Genomic DNA, 15,656 nt, shown 5'->3' on the forward strand with positions numbered 1-15,656 from the left:
CAAATCTCTCCACATCTCTTCATCTGTGTTGCTGCCTGTCCATCCCAGACCGCCGTCCTCATTGGCTGGGACTGACCACTGTAGCTGCTCTCTCAATTATCACTCTGCATCCATTCTCAATGCCCCACAAACCCAACATGATTCTCCTTACTGCAACTTCTTCCAAGCATGTGTGTCTCCTAGCTCCCCATTAGCCCACAGAATGGGAATTTTGGTGTAATAGTTCCTGGAGCCAGACTGCTGGGTTCAAAGCCCACCTCCAGCACTCACTGGCTGTTAGGACCTTGGGCAAGTTCCTTAACCTTTTTCTACCTCATTTCTTCATCTGTTAACTGGAGATAAAGACAATTTACCTCATAGGACTATGATGAGGACCGAATGAGTTTACAGGTTGTTTTTATCTTGGCATATAGTCTTCAGGATAAAATTCAAATTCTTGTGGCCTACATGCCCTCCTTGATCTAGCTCTGCCTGCCTCTCTGGCGGTCTCTGGAAGCACTCACTTTCATCTTGCTGCTTCAGCACCACCTGCATTCAGGCCGTTACCATCACTGGTTCTTCTGCAGGCAATGTTCACTTCCCCTCCTCCCTCATACAAACACTGCTCATCTTTCTCTCATCTGTCTGAACAGATCTCCGGTTAGAGATCTCTCAGATCAGAACCCTCTCCTAAATTCTTTATAGATCTTTGCATGGTGTCTAATGTTGTCCCTGTCCCTGCTCCCAGCACATAAACTAAGGTGACAGCAAGCTGTCTTATTCAGTGCTGGAGACCAGCTAGTAGAATCTTGCACCTTGAACTTGGGTGACGATCCAGGAAAGAGGAAAGAAGCAAAAATGTGAGATCACAGGGACATCAGATTAATTCCCTTTACCCTCCCCAGCTCTCTAGCAGTCCCTGTCTCATGGCTCAGGCAGACCTCCCTCGGGTTATTTTGGGCAAGCCCCAGAGACTAACTCCAACCTGCCCTGGTCCTTGGCCTGGGAGCCCCTCAGGCTGGTCCTTTAGGGTAACAAGGCTTTCCAATCTGGATAGTCCTGAGGGAACCTAAGAGCAAGGTTGGCAGGGCTGCAACTGGGGTCCGTACATTGGGTGTCATAAAGATGAAGAGTCTGGGAAGACGAAGTCATGCCTTTATCTTGGAGCCCATCAGCACAATCACTGCACTGTGATAGCCAATAACTGCACTCTTTTCTGATGGGGAGGCTTCACGAGGACAGGGCCTTTTCTTTGTATCTTCACCTCCACCCCTCCAGACTTAGCAGTTTGCCAGTGTCTAGGTCTACTGACACAACAGTAATAGCGTTTGTTGAAAAAAAGGCAATCCAGAGAACTCACGAAAACGTGTTGACTGAATAAAAGCTTCCTATAGAAGCACTAAAGAGAAACAAATGGCATGAGAGGAAGAAAAGCAGAGGGAGGGGAACCCACGATTCCAAGAGCTGGGAAGACCATGGGAGTAAATCATGTAGGACTCCAGCTGTGTTCTTTCAGTGCTGGAGATCATGCTTGTTTCTTTGGAGGGCAGTAATTCCAACCAAGATGGCTCTCTATCGGACTCCTGAAACTATTACAATGCCTAAAGAGGATGGGATGGGGTAGAGCTGGGGTTTGGACCAGTAAATTCAAGTAAAGAGTAAATCCAAGGACAAACTGAAACCCCAAGGGTCAGGGACCAGGGCAAGGACTCTTTACTGAAAGATTGTCAGGAAATCCACGAACCTCTGTAAACTGCCTACTAACTGACATGGCAGGGCGGGAGGCATGACACAGGCCCAGAACCACTGGTTCCCAGTCTCAGCCTGTTCTGCAGAGGGATGAGCCAGGTCTCCTCCTCTTACAGCATTCAGGGTTGTTCTGGGTTCAGTTCATATGTTAATTACACTAAGGTGCCTCCAAAAGTACATCAGAAACTTATCTTTTGATAACTGAAATTTTTATTTTTGTCAACTGTAATAAAAGTCTTAAAAGTACGTCAACAGGGGCCGGCCTGGTGCCTCAGTGGTTAAGTGCGCCTGTTCCCCTTTGGCAGACCAGGGTTCACCGGTTTGGATCCTGGGTGTGGACATGGCACTGCTTCGCAAGCCACGCCGTGGCAGGCATCCCACATAAAGAGTAGAGGAAGATGGGCACGGATGTTAGCTCAGGGCCAGTCTTCCTCAGCAAAAAGAGGAGGATTGGCAGCAGTTGACTTGGGGCTAATCTTCCTCAAAAAAAAAAAAGTACATGAACAGAAAGGGGATGCAGCCAGATTATCTTAAGGTTCTCTAAGTAGCCTCCTCCCAAAAGTAATCCCACTCAAACCTTAAAATTCCCTCTGAAATGAGATGTAGTCCCAGACACATAGACATGCATCTAATTGAAATCTCAACTTCAATATTTACCCTTTTAAGACTTAATTAATTTCCATTGTACCCCCACAACTCCCGAGTTTTCAAAATCTTTCCTATCCCTCCTCTCAAGAGAACCCGAGACCAAAGGGGACCAAATTCCCTCACTGAGCTCCACAATTAAGTTGGCCAAAAAGCCCAATTAGGGGTCTCTTTTCCTTTAAACTAAGGGCCTTGCAAAACCATTAATAAGTGGTTCTCAACCTTGTTTGTGCGTTCTCATCTCTTCGAGCTTTTGAAAATTGTTACTCAGGCCCCTTTACAAATAACTCATTAAGGACAGAATCCAGAAATTGCTGTCGTTTTTAAAAGCTCTACTGGAGTAACAAGCATGCAAAGGTTGAGAAATCACTGCTAGAGTCTAATCCACCGCTCTTTCAGAATCTCCATTACCACCTCCACCTGATTCCACCCTACACCTTGTTTCTGGCAACATTTATGGCAGAACAAGCCATTAGCTTTATGTACATCCCCAATTCTCATTTTCTTTCAAAACTCAGGTTTCCACCTATGTTCCATCACATTAAGCTGTTTTACTTTTGTAGTCTCTAACCTCCAAATGCCAGAACCAACACCACCCAGCTCCCTGTACTGCCCCCTCCCCTTAGCAAGACAAGGTGTTGGCCTTCCGGAAAGTCGTTTTTGTGATCTGAATTGGAGAGAATTGCTGTAATGCTCTGAATTGGCATTCTGATAAAATCAGCAATCTGAGGCCAAAGCAGCAAATTATAAAAGTAGACACAACTGCGTCCTCAGGGCAGATGCCCAATGCAAAACTCACCTGCTGTTGGCTACCTCCCATTCCTTTCACCGTTTTAAGTGTGTTCAGGAAACAATCCACACATCCAGCACCACAGAAAACCTCAGAGCGTACCTCAAATTTTGAATTCAAAACTCTTGGTCTCTTGGTTAAGGCATGAACAAGCCAGGTGTGCTTTTTCCATCTAAACCAGAGCAGATCTTGAACTGGTTATTCTGGAGGATCCATTTTACAAAGGGCACATACATTTACTTTTCTCAGTACAACCACCACCTACTATAGTTTGTTTAAAAAGACACAATCCAACTACAGGATGGCGCTCTTCCTTTCTCTCACCCCAAGAATACTTTGCTCAGAATTCTCACTCAGTTAAATCTTATCATGTTCCTTTTGAAGCACTACAGAAACAAACGTTATTAAGATAACTCAAACCTTGAATAATATTTTCTTTATTTACAAGTTAGAATCAACAGACAAAGAAAAGACAATCCAGGGGACCAAATGGGGAGATGACTGAAACCCCCAGGGGCCCCAAATGGAGCAGAAGGAAAAGGGAAAAACAGAGTAGAAAAAAAAAGTCAACGTAAAAAAAGAGCTCTCCCTTCTTCCCTCCCCATGGAGGCCAAGGGGACCATGGCCCTACCCCCTCAGCCTTATCTAGCTTAAAATAAATTAGAACAAACAATCTCAAAACAGGGCCCTTACAAGTGCACAGGGCAGCTATGGCCTCAGGTAACCCCATTATCAGGGCCTTTGCCCACTCCCACCCTGTAGCCCTGCCCAGCCCCGTCATTCTGAATGGCGGCTCTATGCCCAGGAGGTCACTCTCAATGGGGTTGAGAACTCAATCTTATTATTTTGTCCATTTATATCCCCCCTTCAGTAAATGTCCCTGCACCCCTCCCCCCTGCAGAGCCAGCTCTCCTACAGTGGGGGGACGGGAGGTGAGATGAGGAAGTGTCACAGCAAGGGAGGGAAAGGGGTGGGGCAGGGTGGTCTAGGGGTCCGGTCCTGCGGAGCCTCCTGCCCCATCTGGCCTGGCCCCTTAGCCTGAGTCTGAGTCACTGGTGTCTGACGAAGAGGAAGATGAAGAGGAGGAGCTGGAATCTGAGCTGGAGCTGGAAGCGCTGAGGCGAGACACTGCTACCTGCTGTGCCGATGATGACTCTGTTTTCTCACTTGCTGCAGAACAAAGTTGGAAGTTAAAAGATAGTAAGTCTGATCTCCATTTCTCAACAAAATGCAGCTAAGAGGACAAGATGTAGTGAATTTGCAGTGGCTTATAGGTTACTCACCTTTCTTGGGGGGCTTTTTGGTGGAATTGAGCTGCCCACTAACATCTTGTAACCTCTTCTCTAGTTCCCGCTTCTTCTCCAAAGCCAGTTCCTCTTTTGTCTTTCCCACAGGTTTTTTAATGGCTAGAAAAAGAAACAAAGATTGTAGCAAGCACCCTAGTTTTAGTGCCCCCTATAGTTGCCAAGTTCCTTCTTCAACATTTGGAAGCAACTACTGCATTCCACCATCCTGGGAGCTAACATGAGTGCAGTAAGCATCCCCAATGACCCTCTTCTAAATTGTCCTCAGAACTATGAGGATTGCTGCGTGAACAGATAGACCTCATTTACTCACTGTAGGGCTTCCGCGGTTTCTTTCGTAGGCAGGAAAGGACGTAGCGTTCAAGCTCTCTCAGCGTCGATGGCTTGAGCGTTTCAAAATCAATCTCAATCTCTTCTGGGTTTGAGTCACGTAAAGAGGGCTCCCTGGCTTGTATTATGTGCACAACCCGACCCAGCTTCTCTCCAGGCAACTTGTTGATATCCAGGCTCAACTGCCGCTTCTCATCGTAACTCATGGGCCGACTTTCCTCTTCCTCCTCTGAATCATAGCCTGTAGGCAGGGCAGGTGGGGCTGTCTTTGTGGCCTTTTTGGGAAGTCTAAAGGCAAAAGAAAATTGTCAGCTGGGGAAACATCAATGACTTTTCCCAACACGCTTTCACTGTTCAACTCTGTAACTGGATTTCTTGCCTGGAGGAGCTTTTGTTTTCCATTAAGGCAGATGCGTGATCTAGAAGTGGACTACTGTGACACTGTATTATCTAAGTGGAGCTTCTCACATACAAGCATTTTACATTTATCTTGGGGTTCGAGAACTAGATACAGATACACTGACATGGGGCCATCTTTTTGCTCCCTAAAGTGCTAACCCAGCCTTAATCGTGGAAAACACTAAGACAGCATGGACTCATTAGTTTAGAAAAAGGATAGGCAAACTATGGCCAAGGAACAAATCTGGCCTGTCATTTGTTTTTGTAAATAAAGTCTCATTAGAACATAGCCATATTCATGATTCTATATTGCCTGTGGCTGCTTCCACACTACACTGGAAGACCTGAGCAGCTCTGAGACCCTATGGTCTTCAAAGTCTGTATCTGTCGCCTGCCTATGTACAAGTTCACTGATCTCTGCTTTAGAAAGAACTCTACAAGGGGTGGGAGAAAGCATCCTCTCCCGAAGAAGCTATAGAAACAGCCAAGCTCATCTCTACCTCCTATCCTGTTAGAACTCACTTGGTGCCACTTCCGCCAGAAGAAGGTCCAAAGCCAGGAGGGCCTAGTGCAGCAGCACTGCCACTCCCAGTGCCACTTGCTTTCTTGGACTTCTTGGGCTGAGATGGGCGGGGTGCCCGAGGCCCTTTGTCATCTTCATCCACCCCAGCTCGGCCTCGATGCTTCTCTGCCTTCCGTTTCTTCTTTTTCTCTTTTTTTTCTCTCTTCCGCTTGGGCTTGGATATTGGGCCTTGGGATAGGGCAGCCAGCTGTTCATGTACTGCCCGAAGCTAGAAAAGGAAAAGAATCACACAAAATGGGAAAATAAAGTAGAATAAAAAGACCAAGAAAGAAAAAAAAGTTATGGTGTGAATCTCTTACCCAATAAACTGAACAATGATAAAATAATACCTGTTCTTGTAATTCAGCCAAGCGATGAGCCCTTTCTTCTTCAGAGTCAGAGCTTTCACTCTCCTCCTCTTCCTCTTCCTCCTCCTCATCTTCATCCTCCTCTTCCTCAGAAGAGCTCTCACTGCTGCTTTCCTCACTGGAGGACTCTGAAGATGATTTGGCCAAGCCAGGGGGCAAGGCAGTAGAGACTGGTAAGGGCCCTGGTTCCAGCGGTTCATCTGGCATCTTGGCATAACGGAACTCAAATACATCCTAGAAACAGAGGGGGAGTGAAAACCATGCTGATGGATCGTGCCCTGATCATACTCAGTTGCCTGATGGTACAACTCTAATTTACAACTGTGAGAGAGACTAGAGAGCCTCATGTCAAGGCTGCGCAGCACAGATGACAAAATCTCTCTCCCAAAATCCATTTTATTTTTTTCACACTCCAAGCCTGACACTCACCTGTAATTTTCGTGCCATGGCTACAACATCGTGGTCTGGGGGGTTGTACTTATAGCAGTTGGAGAACATAAGCCGCACATCAGCAGCAAACTCCTGTGCATCCCGGTAATCACGATTCTCCATCTTCCGCTGCAGAAGGAGGCAGCATCAGAAGCTGCACAGGTAGGGAGACTCACCTTTCCCTGCCAACCCCAGACACTGCAAAAGTAGCCCTCTTGAGAGCACAGTGGGGATGACCTTAAGGATCTATGCCCTGGGGTTCAGGACTGAAGACAAAGGAATTTGGGTGGGTTGAAGAAGTATCTATGTCTAGAAAGACAAACCATTTCTTAAGTGAAAAAGGAGAGTGGATAGCCACTGACTATCCTTCTACCCCCTAACTTCCTTAACATTCCCAATAAGCACAAGTTAACTGTACATTAATAGTGCTGTCCCAAAGACAAAACCCACAATACTGTTTCAAACTCCAGAAAATGGGGACTCTTATCAAGTACTTGACTTTTAGCCTAATAGGGTAAAACACTGTCGTGAAACTAAAATACCAATAACCAAAGATTGCTGTGTACCCTTAAGTGATTATTTTATTGATCCCTAGGCTCCAACCACTGCCTGAGCATCCCATCTGCCCCATGCAGTGGGTACCTTGACAGTGCTGAGGTCCATGGGGTGCTTAATGATGTCATGGTAGTCATGTAGGCCAAGAGCAGAAGCATCCACTGGTTTATAGAAAGGCCAGGCATAGGCAGCATGCTTCTTAGAGAGTAACTCCTTCAAAATGCCATTGCAATGTTTTAACTGTTCTGACAGCTTTCCTTTCTTGGAGCTCTGGTGTTGCTGCTGAGAGTCAGGCAAGTCTTTGCGTGGGGGCTTGATGGGGCGGCCACTCTCTCTACGCGTAGGGGGAAGCCGTGCCGCCTTAGGTTCAAGACCCCCAGGAGGGCTAGCGGGGGAACCAGGAGCCAGGATGGCTGTTGGTGTAGGGGTGGTAGTATCTGCTTTCCGCTTTACCCCTTTTTTCTGCGGAGAAAAACAAGATGGGTCCCTTTTACCGAGTCCACCTCAAGACCATTCCCTCTCCATTAACCAAAAGAAATCCATAAATCTCTACCTTGGCAAGGGGCTGTGCCGGGGGAGCTGCAGAGACAGCAAGTAGTGGGGGTCCAGCGGAGTGCAAGGACTTAAGAAGGGGAGAAGAGATGACCGACGGATGGGGAATGTTGAGGACAGTGGTAGGTATCTCAGGTGGTGGAGTATACAGGGCTGTATGAGACACAGAAGAGACAGCAGGCACCTGATGGGCACTGGTGATACTGCCCTGGAGCGCTAGGGGAAAAGAAAAAAAAGTTTAGCTTAATCATCTCTCCCGTCTTTCGGTCCCCATGAGCAAAACTCCCACTCTTCCTACCTGCCAATTTGGCCCCCTTCTTGTGGCTGTTCTTAGGGATGGTCACCACAAGCTCTTGTTCCTCTTGTGGCATCGATGCCACTTTCTGTAGAAAGATCTTTTCCAATGTTTGTGCCATCAGGACAATATCATCAGTGGGCTATAGGAAACACAAACAGGTTGAAACATGAGCAAAAAACAGACAAACCATTTTTCTCAGAGGAATTACTGACTCCAAGCATCACACCACCATCCCTTGTTGACAAATGTGTCATCAGGTATTGAATAATTACCTACACTGGGCCGCTAACTTCCCTTTTTTCTCCCAACTCTATCCCTCAAAATACAACAAAGGAAAAAAGTTCAGAAGAAAGAGCATGAGAACTGACAAGAAAAAATAGATCTTGTTCTACTCAGGTCTCTGGAGAGTTCTCTGAGAAACAGGGCCACTACACCCAAGTATGAAAACTGTTCTACTTAAATAACCTTTAATTCTGCATCTCTGAAACCACCTCGCTGTGTTCAGCGGTACCCTTTGGAGCTCAGATTTTCCAGATCCTGACTGTTGTGAGAACACTTTCCATAGAAAAAGAAAAACTTTACGTGGACAAAACATCTAGCAATAATAGAAGCACTATCTCTCCTCATCTACTAATGAACAGAGAAACTCACCTTGTTGTAGATGTAACAGTTGGTGAACATGGTATTAAAATCCTGCATACACTCTGAGGCAGCCCAGTAATAGTTATTTTCAAGTCTCCTCTTAATAGTACCCATGTCCATAGGCTGCTTTATAATTTTGTGATAATCCTACAGAAAGAACAACTAGATCAGAGCTGCTTCAAGATAAATGCCTGTTCTCCCAGGCAAACTACTGACCCCCAACACACGCACACACACATACACACCCCCTATGCCTTCAAGGAGTATATAGTCCCCTTAACTGCGGCCCCAATTAAACTACAGGACAGATAAAAATGGAGCAGGATTCTTAACACCCATAGGGAAGCACCTACTACCTTTCTCTAACCGCCCACCCCACCGCCCACTCTGCAAGGTTTCCCATCCTGTGACATTACCTCTGGGGCTGGCTATCCATGGGCTGCATGAGGGAGAGGAAGAAGCTAAGAATTTTGGCCACCGTGGTCCTCTCCCAACCTGGGGTGGGAATCTGTAAAATGGAGCCAGGGCACAAAAGTTAAGGAAGGACACATGGAGGGCACAATGAGAGATGTCAAGATAGCGAGAGATTGGATCAATCACAAGGGACCAAGAATGCAGAAAAATGGTAGCTATCTGCCCTACAGGGGAGAGACGGGAACTCCCTAGGGGCCGCAGCACCTATACCAGACAGCCCACCTCCACTCACACTCATTCTTCTTCATTTCGGTACCTGCCCCACTCCAATCTCTCTACTCACCGGCAGACCCAGTTTGACAGCATCCACAGGCTGCCGGAAAGGCCATGCAAACTGATGTTTCCACAGAGCCTTCATCACCACCTTGTGCAGGTACTGCAGCTGGTTGGTAACTCGTCCTGGCTTTTTGGGATTGGACACCTCTGGGGGTGGTGGGTTGGCAGGGGTCAGTTGCAAAGCTGGCACTGAAGCCATTGTGGGGCTCTCGAATCCCTCATACAACAGGGAGGGCTTCCGAATCCTTTTCCCTGGAGCTGCTGCCTCCGGGCCCAGCCCCAGTAACCCTGCATTCCCCTCCCCAGGGAGCCTGTGAAAACGGGAAACAAAATTAGATGTGGCAATCTCACGAAAATCGAGAGGCACTGCAGTTTACACTAAGTATTCAATAAATCCACGCTTGGGACCTGGTGAAAGGTGCTCAAGCTACGAAAGTGCATCTTAGACAAAACCAGTATGCAAACAATCTGTGGAGCTTTTGTTCTTGTCTCCCTTCTCCGACTTTTTTTTTGTTTCCATATTTTTAGTGTACCTATCTGCCCCCACCTTCTGGAATCTGATGGACTCTAACATTTTTTCATTCAGAATGGAGAAGCAGAAAAACCCCAAGATGGTTTCTGATAGAGCACAGCATCTGAGAACCATAGCCTTATGGGGATGGAACTTCAGCAAAATGGGTGGAGCTAAGAAACTCAAGGCCCAAGCTTCCTCCCCACTAGGGGCTTGGTGGTTGCCATGGTGGTTGAGCCTGAGGGAAGCGAATAAAAGAGGAAGGGAACAAAACAGGAGAAAAATTCCATACAATGCTAAAGAGACACCTAAGAATCCAACTGGGCAGAAGATCAGCATCCTCCAAAGCTGTGGATACTTAAATCCAAGACAGAAAACGGACCAAAAATCTAACGGGAAACCACATCAACTCAAAAAAAAATTCACACTAGCGAGCATTTGTCAGACTTCCCAGCCTAGAATAACCCCACCTGCCAGCCCCCAGAATTTATTCGCAAATTCAGTCTCCTCCCTCCAAAGGACTCAAAAAAATAGAGGCGTCCAAACAGTCAAGGTCAGCAAGTTCCCTCCCAAGAATGATAGACGCCTCTCAACCTCCGCCAAAAAATACGATTCCAGTAACAGTTCCCATTGTAGCATCAACTCTGCACATCAAAGGCCAACAGGGGTTCAAGTTTACGTTCTCTCTGATGCTCCTCAGAACCAGGCGATTCCCAGGGCTCAAGACTAAAGACCCAAATCTCATTGTTTACATCCGCAAAACCAAACTAGAGGATCCTTAACTCCACCCTCCTCCCTGAGCGAAAACTCTCAATGCCACCCAAAACACATCCCCCCGACCAAACACACACGCCCCAACACAAAACCGATCCAGTCACCGAAACACGAGTTGTTCACTGACCTACCCTAAAGGGGCCCACAGACTCAGAAAGGGATCCCTCTACCCCACTCTGGGAATCCCGGTTGCCAATCCCTGAAGCTCCATCACCATGGCAACCTTATAAGGCACTAGATATGGTCACGAACCCCCCTCTCAAAGCCTGTAACAAACTGTCGCTAGACACCAGACCTACTACTACCTGCAGGACCCACTGCTCAATCAATGTCGACCTTGCCCATTACTTCCTGCCGCCACCCGTCTGCCCAACTCGGTTACGGCTGGACCACGGCGGGAAAAAGAACGTCTGAACTGACAACCTGCAGGCCCTCCATACGCAGCATCTGCGCCGCTACCACCGTTCCCAAACCGTTGCTCAGCCCGCCCCGCGAGCCCCGAGAGCCAACAGTCGCGCCACCCAATAGGGACGCGCCCGAATCGGTTTCGCACTCTCTCCGAACCCAACGTCCCACACCCGCGCGCCGCAGCCTCCCAACGTCCCCTTCCCGCACGCGCCTCGCGGGGACGTACTTGTTGTGGGGTGTCACGTTTTGCAGCATCTTGACCGCGGGGACCCGGCGCTGCCCTCAGCCGCGGAAAGTCCGGGTGGCCTCGGTTCCCCTTACCGCCCGGGCCAGCATAACCCGGGAAGTGAGGGGGCCGTTGCCCTTGGTCCTCCAGGCGACAACCCCCCCCGCCGGGCCGGCACGGAAGCGGTCTCCTCCGCTACCTCTCGGAGAACTCCCGGCAGCTTGGCGCGCTCCGCGGGAGACGAACTGCGAGAAAATGGCGGCGGCCTCAGCTGAGGCGGACGAGCGAAGGGGGACGGACTCTTCAAACCCTAGGACGGCCCCCGATCCCAGACACCGTCGTCAATATTGCCCGCTGTTGGTCTGCAAGGATCCCCTCTTCCTGCCAGGACCGTCCGGGGCGGACGAGGTCCCGTTTCGATCTTGGATGGAGGCGGATGAACACGAAAAGTGGTTTATGGAGCCGCCGCCTCCATCTTTGAAATCCTCTTGAGGGCGGAGTAGAGGGGGTGGATAGACTCCGAGGATTGGGCGGGGCCCGAAAAAGGGGAGCTTCGGGGGCTTCTATGGGGTCTGTACTGTCCGCCGGGACCGGTCATAGGCCGAGACGAAGGCCATTTCCAAGCGGATGGACGTGGATTGTAATGGCGGCCCCCGACGACTCGAAGGCTCTGTATCGGTAGGCAGAATCCTCCAGCTCGTTCTAGAGGCTACTCCACTCCAGCGCGAAATGGCGCCGCCGAGCCCCGCGCCAGCCCTTTATATATAGGCAGGAGGGAGGAGCCTCGCCGCTCATGCGCGCCACCGTGCTCGAGATTTCCTCCACCCCCTTCGCGCGCGCACGCTCGCTCACGCGCGTGAAGAAGCAGAGTCGAAGGGGGAGGAACACCTCTCCGCGGGAGCGTTTCCTATTGGCCGGCTGAAGCGATGACGTCATAGGCTTCATTTCCAAGGTGTCAGTCACTAGGCAGAAGAGTGCCGCATAGACCCATAGGGAAGCGGCAACCCGCCACATCTCTGAGCCAATTGGCTGCGCTGTGGTTCGGCGACTCCAGGGAAACAGGGAGGTTGGCATGGATGCAGCACCCTCTCCCCGCCTCCCCTTCCAACAAAATCTTCCCAGGCGTCCAAACCCGGTGCGACTGGCGACTGCCAAGCTCGGGCAGGTCGTGCCATTCGTAGCTCCTCCATTGGGCAGAACGGCAGGAGGACTGGAGCGGCCGCGTGGGCGTAGCCAGCCTCGGCCCGCCAGGGTGTGGCTGCAGGATGCCCGGCGAGTTGGTGTTCTCGGCAGTGAGGCCGCTGCAGCCGAGAATCTGAAATGAGGAAGAAGACGCCATCTTAGAAGCCGCGGCCTGCTACTCTGGCAAACAGCTAAAGGCTCCCGAACGTAGCAAAGAAGGAACCTAACGTTCCTATGCTCCACAATATAAAAATACAGGCTTCCCAGAGTCTTAAAATCCTCCCCGTCCTTCCCCAGGTCAAACAATCGAAAGACAAAGGCAAAACACTTCTCAGAATCTATTATCTGTTAACTCCCAAAGGCTTCCTATCAACAAGATAACCAAACTAGAACACATTCCAAACACCTGCACCCCAAGCACCTCTCCAATCCCTCCCACTCATACGTCCAGTTAGCAATATAAACATCTGCCTGCTTGACAAAAGCTCCGCAGCTCAAAATTTCCAAACGCACCCACGTACCCTATACGATGAAACCCACCTCCTCCCCAAACTTCATTCCGGTGTCTGGCTCGGAGCGGAAAAAACAAGTCGCGCCAGGGGCGAAGCAGGGTGAACACCCTCCCCGCTCCTGGCGAGCTCAGACCTATCCCCACCGCCCTCCCCCACCCCGAGGGCAGGCCCGCACCCCGCCTTAGGGTCCCTCCGCCGCGGGGGCGGAAGGCTGCCCCCATCCCCCCACCAGGGTCCGGAGTCCTCCCCACGGAGCGGCTGGTCCATCGGTCAGCGCCAGGGAGGAGGGCGAGCGGAGGAGGCGGCGGCTGCGGCTCAGACTAGCCCTCCCCCTCCTACTCTCCCCTCCTCCCCTCCCCCCGGGCCGTCCGCCTCCGAGGAGGGGCAGGAGCCATTTTGGGAGCTCAGTTTCGCCCCCTCCCCCAACCTAGTCAACTAAGTCTTCCCCACAATCTAGTTATCTGGACTAGAGAAACAAACTACGTATGAAGAAAGAGCCAGAGCACAACAAGATCAGGATCTCTAAAGCCATCTCTGGGGCTCCCCCGCCCCCGTCCCCTTCTGGGAGAGTGAAAGAATTTCCCCTACCTGGGCTTTAGGCGGGGGGGAGTCTCCCCCCCTCCATTTCCCCTTTTCTGGCTACCAAGGAAGTAGTAGTTATGCGTATCTGAAAAAGGAAATTAATGTAACTCAACGAATATGAGGCCCCCTGCCAGGGGCTCGTGAGGGCCTAGATCCTTGAGCTCCAACCATGTCACCCTCCCTCCTTCGCGGTAGCCTTTGAGCCCTAACCTCGGTTACTGCGTCTAAAATGGCCGTCAATCTCCCGTCTTCTCAATCACCCGAGTCGGGCAAACCCTGCGGGGGAAACTGCGCAGCGGGAAAGCAGAGTCTCTCCCCCACCAAGCCCCCACTAGGGATCAGGCCTCGGCCCCAAAAGTACATGCGGGCCCGCCCGAGTGGCTGCTGCAGGGAGCGCAATGACACAGCAACTTTGCCTTCTCCCCTCCCCCCCATCGCCCTCCCCCCTAGCGGCCCAGCCTCCCCAATCTGCTTTTCTCCACCCCGGGCCTTGCAAGTTTGTACAGAAGCCCATCGCGGGGGGAGGTCGGCCAGGGAAGAAACATCAGGCCGCCGAGAGAATACTGGGCCTTAGAAAGCGAAAGGGCAGCCAAACATTATTCTGGCTTATTTCCCTGCGTTCCGGAAAATCACTGCTCCCCGCTCTCTCCCAATCTTCCCTTCCCCCACATGAGTCACCGGGGAGGCCACTGCTACTCAGGAATTTGGAAAAGTAACTCTTCCCCCCTTTCCGTTGCCTCCCCCGCAGTACACAAGGAGACGACTGTTCAGGAATGGGGGAGGGGATGAAAGAGGCGAAAAACGCCACCCTGGAGAAACCCGAAACCTTGGGAGCTGTGAAATCACTCCAGGTCCGAAGCCTCACTCCCTCCTGTCTCAGACCACGATTTCTACTCCCTCCCAAAACCCTCCTCGGGCCTGGTTTCTGCTCCCAAGCGTTCAGCCTGTGAGCCCTCCCTAGCCTGGGGTGGACACACGCTCAGCTAAGACCCCACCGGGGCAAAGAAGGTTTGTGCAGAAGGCTCCATAGGCCGTGTCCACGTGAATGCACAGAAATTCAATGAGCGACTCGAAGCGTAACCTCCACCACGCCATGTGATGACTGCCAGCTTCCTACCGCGGACACAAAGGAAGTACAGCAATGCTCCGTCCAATCTCTGGAGAGAAAGGGAGTGGGCGCCGGGAACAACCTCTGTTCATAGCCCAGGTTGCCAACTCTAAGCATTTACAGCCATGAGTAGAAACTCCAGTCGCCACACTCACTCCTCGGCCCACTAGGTCACCCCTCCCTCCAGCCGCCAGAAGGATCCCTTCTCACCTGGCTCCGGGCTCCTGTACCCCCAGGGAACGAATGGAACGAGGTGGGGGAACACACCGCCCCCACGCCCCTTTGCCCTCCAATTGGTACGGAAGCATGAGGTTGGCCATTCCCCTCCCCCATCACAGGGGCCCTCTCCCGCTCGCCCCCTCCCAAGCTCCCATTGGCTGTAAACTATTTGAAGGACAAATCCTCCCACCCTCAGGATTCTTCTATGAACCCCAAGAATCTCCTTCACGGACTCCCCACCATTGGTTAAGCACTTAAATGAATGACAACACCCCCGGCCCCCAAGGGCCCCTTCTCACCTGGATCCTGGAACCTTCCAGGGGGGCTCCAATCTTCCCCTCGGCTTGGTGCGGGGGGAGGATGTAATCCGGGGTGTCACCCCCCCGGAAGCCGAAGCTGTGTTGGGGGAGGGGGCGTAGCCCCCAGCCCCTCCCTTCCTGACCGATCGGGGGGTGGGGAGAACATCGGGGCCGCGCGGCCACGTCAGCAACACTCAGATTGGCTGACCCAGATCACGTGCCAGCCGCTCCCCTTTACCGTCCCGTTCCCCCCCCCCCCCCCCCCCCCCCCCGCCACGGGGGCCCTTTTTCCAAAGGTTCCCGGGGGTCGCTCATGGGCCAAGGGGGCCGCGTGGCCGAGGCCTATCTCCAGAGACCCAGCGCGCTCTAATGCCGCTGCTTCTTCACATGCCCGGCTTCCTATCCCGCTGTCGTCGACCCTGTCCCCCCCACTCGCCTCTCCGTACGGGTTCAGCATGGCTGCCGCAGCCCGGGAACGTGCAC

The 15,656-nt window shown here is 51.2% G+C and overlaps 1 protein-coding gene across 13 annotated transcripts; it reads right to left on the reverse strand.

The window, feature by feature from the left end:
* Positions 1-3,584: 3,584 nt before the first annotated feature.
* Positions 3,585-15,644, reverse strand: BRD2 (bromodomain containing 2). 13 transcript variants are annotated; one of them, XM_070515131.1, is made up of 15 exons: positions 15,174-15,630; positions 13,554-13,632; positions 11,272-12,586; positions 9,360-9,663; positions 9,019-9,110; positions 8,612-8,749; positions 7,961-8,099; positions 7,664-7,878; positions 7,198-7,572; positions 6,556-6,684; positions 6,109-6,360; positions 5,719-5,987; positions 4,781-5,085; positions 4,447-4,569; positions 3,585-4,333 (listed from the first exon to the last, which is right to left on the reverse strand). In XM_070515131.1, the coding sequence occupies exons 6-15, from the start codon at positions 8,720-8,722 to the stop codon at positions 4,197-4,199; spliced, it is 2,055 nt and encodes a 684-aa protein (XP_070371232.1). In that variant the 5' UTR covers positions 8,723-8,749; positions 9,019-9,110; positions 9,360-9,663; positions 11,272-12,586; positions 13,554-13,632; positions 15,174-15,630; the 3' UTR covers positions 3,585-4,196. The 13 variants fall into 13 exon arrangements, with proteins under 13 accessions (XP_070371232.1, XP_070371230.1, XP_070371233.1 ...); XM_070515129.1 differs by lacking the exon at positions 13,554-13,632 and having other exon boundaries at positions 15,174-15,643; XM_070515132.1 differs by lacking the exons at positions 13,554-13,632; positions 15,174-15,630 and adding an exon at positions 14,866-15,065.
* Between the last annotated feature and the right edge of the window lie 12 nt (positions 15,645-15,656).

This window comes from Equus asinus, chromosome 8 (assembly GCF_041296235.1).
Source record: "Equus asinus isolate D_3611 breed Donkey chromosome 8, EquAss-T2T_v2, whole genome shotgun sequence".
Classification (NCBI taxonomy): Eukaryota; Metazoa; Chordata; class Mammalia; order Perissodactyla; family Equidae; genus Equus; species Equus asinus.

What these genes read in the sequence shown, in the direction of transcription:
- BRD2 (XM_014846348.3), bottom strand. Translation starts at nt 11,300, where the DNA reads ATGCTGCAAAACGTGACACCCCACAACAA. An exon ending in AACGTGACACCCCACAACAA is followed by an intron (nt 9,664 to 11,271) that starts GTACGTCCCCGC and finishes CCGTTTTCACAG; the next exon opens with GCTCCCTGGGGAGGGGAATG. An exon ending in TCTGGCGGAAGTGGCACCAA is followed by an intron (nt 5,086 to 5,718) that starts GTGAGTTCTAAC and finishes TTTTGCCTTTAG; the next exon opens with ACTTCCCAAAAAGGCCACAA.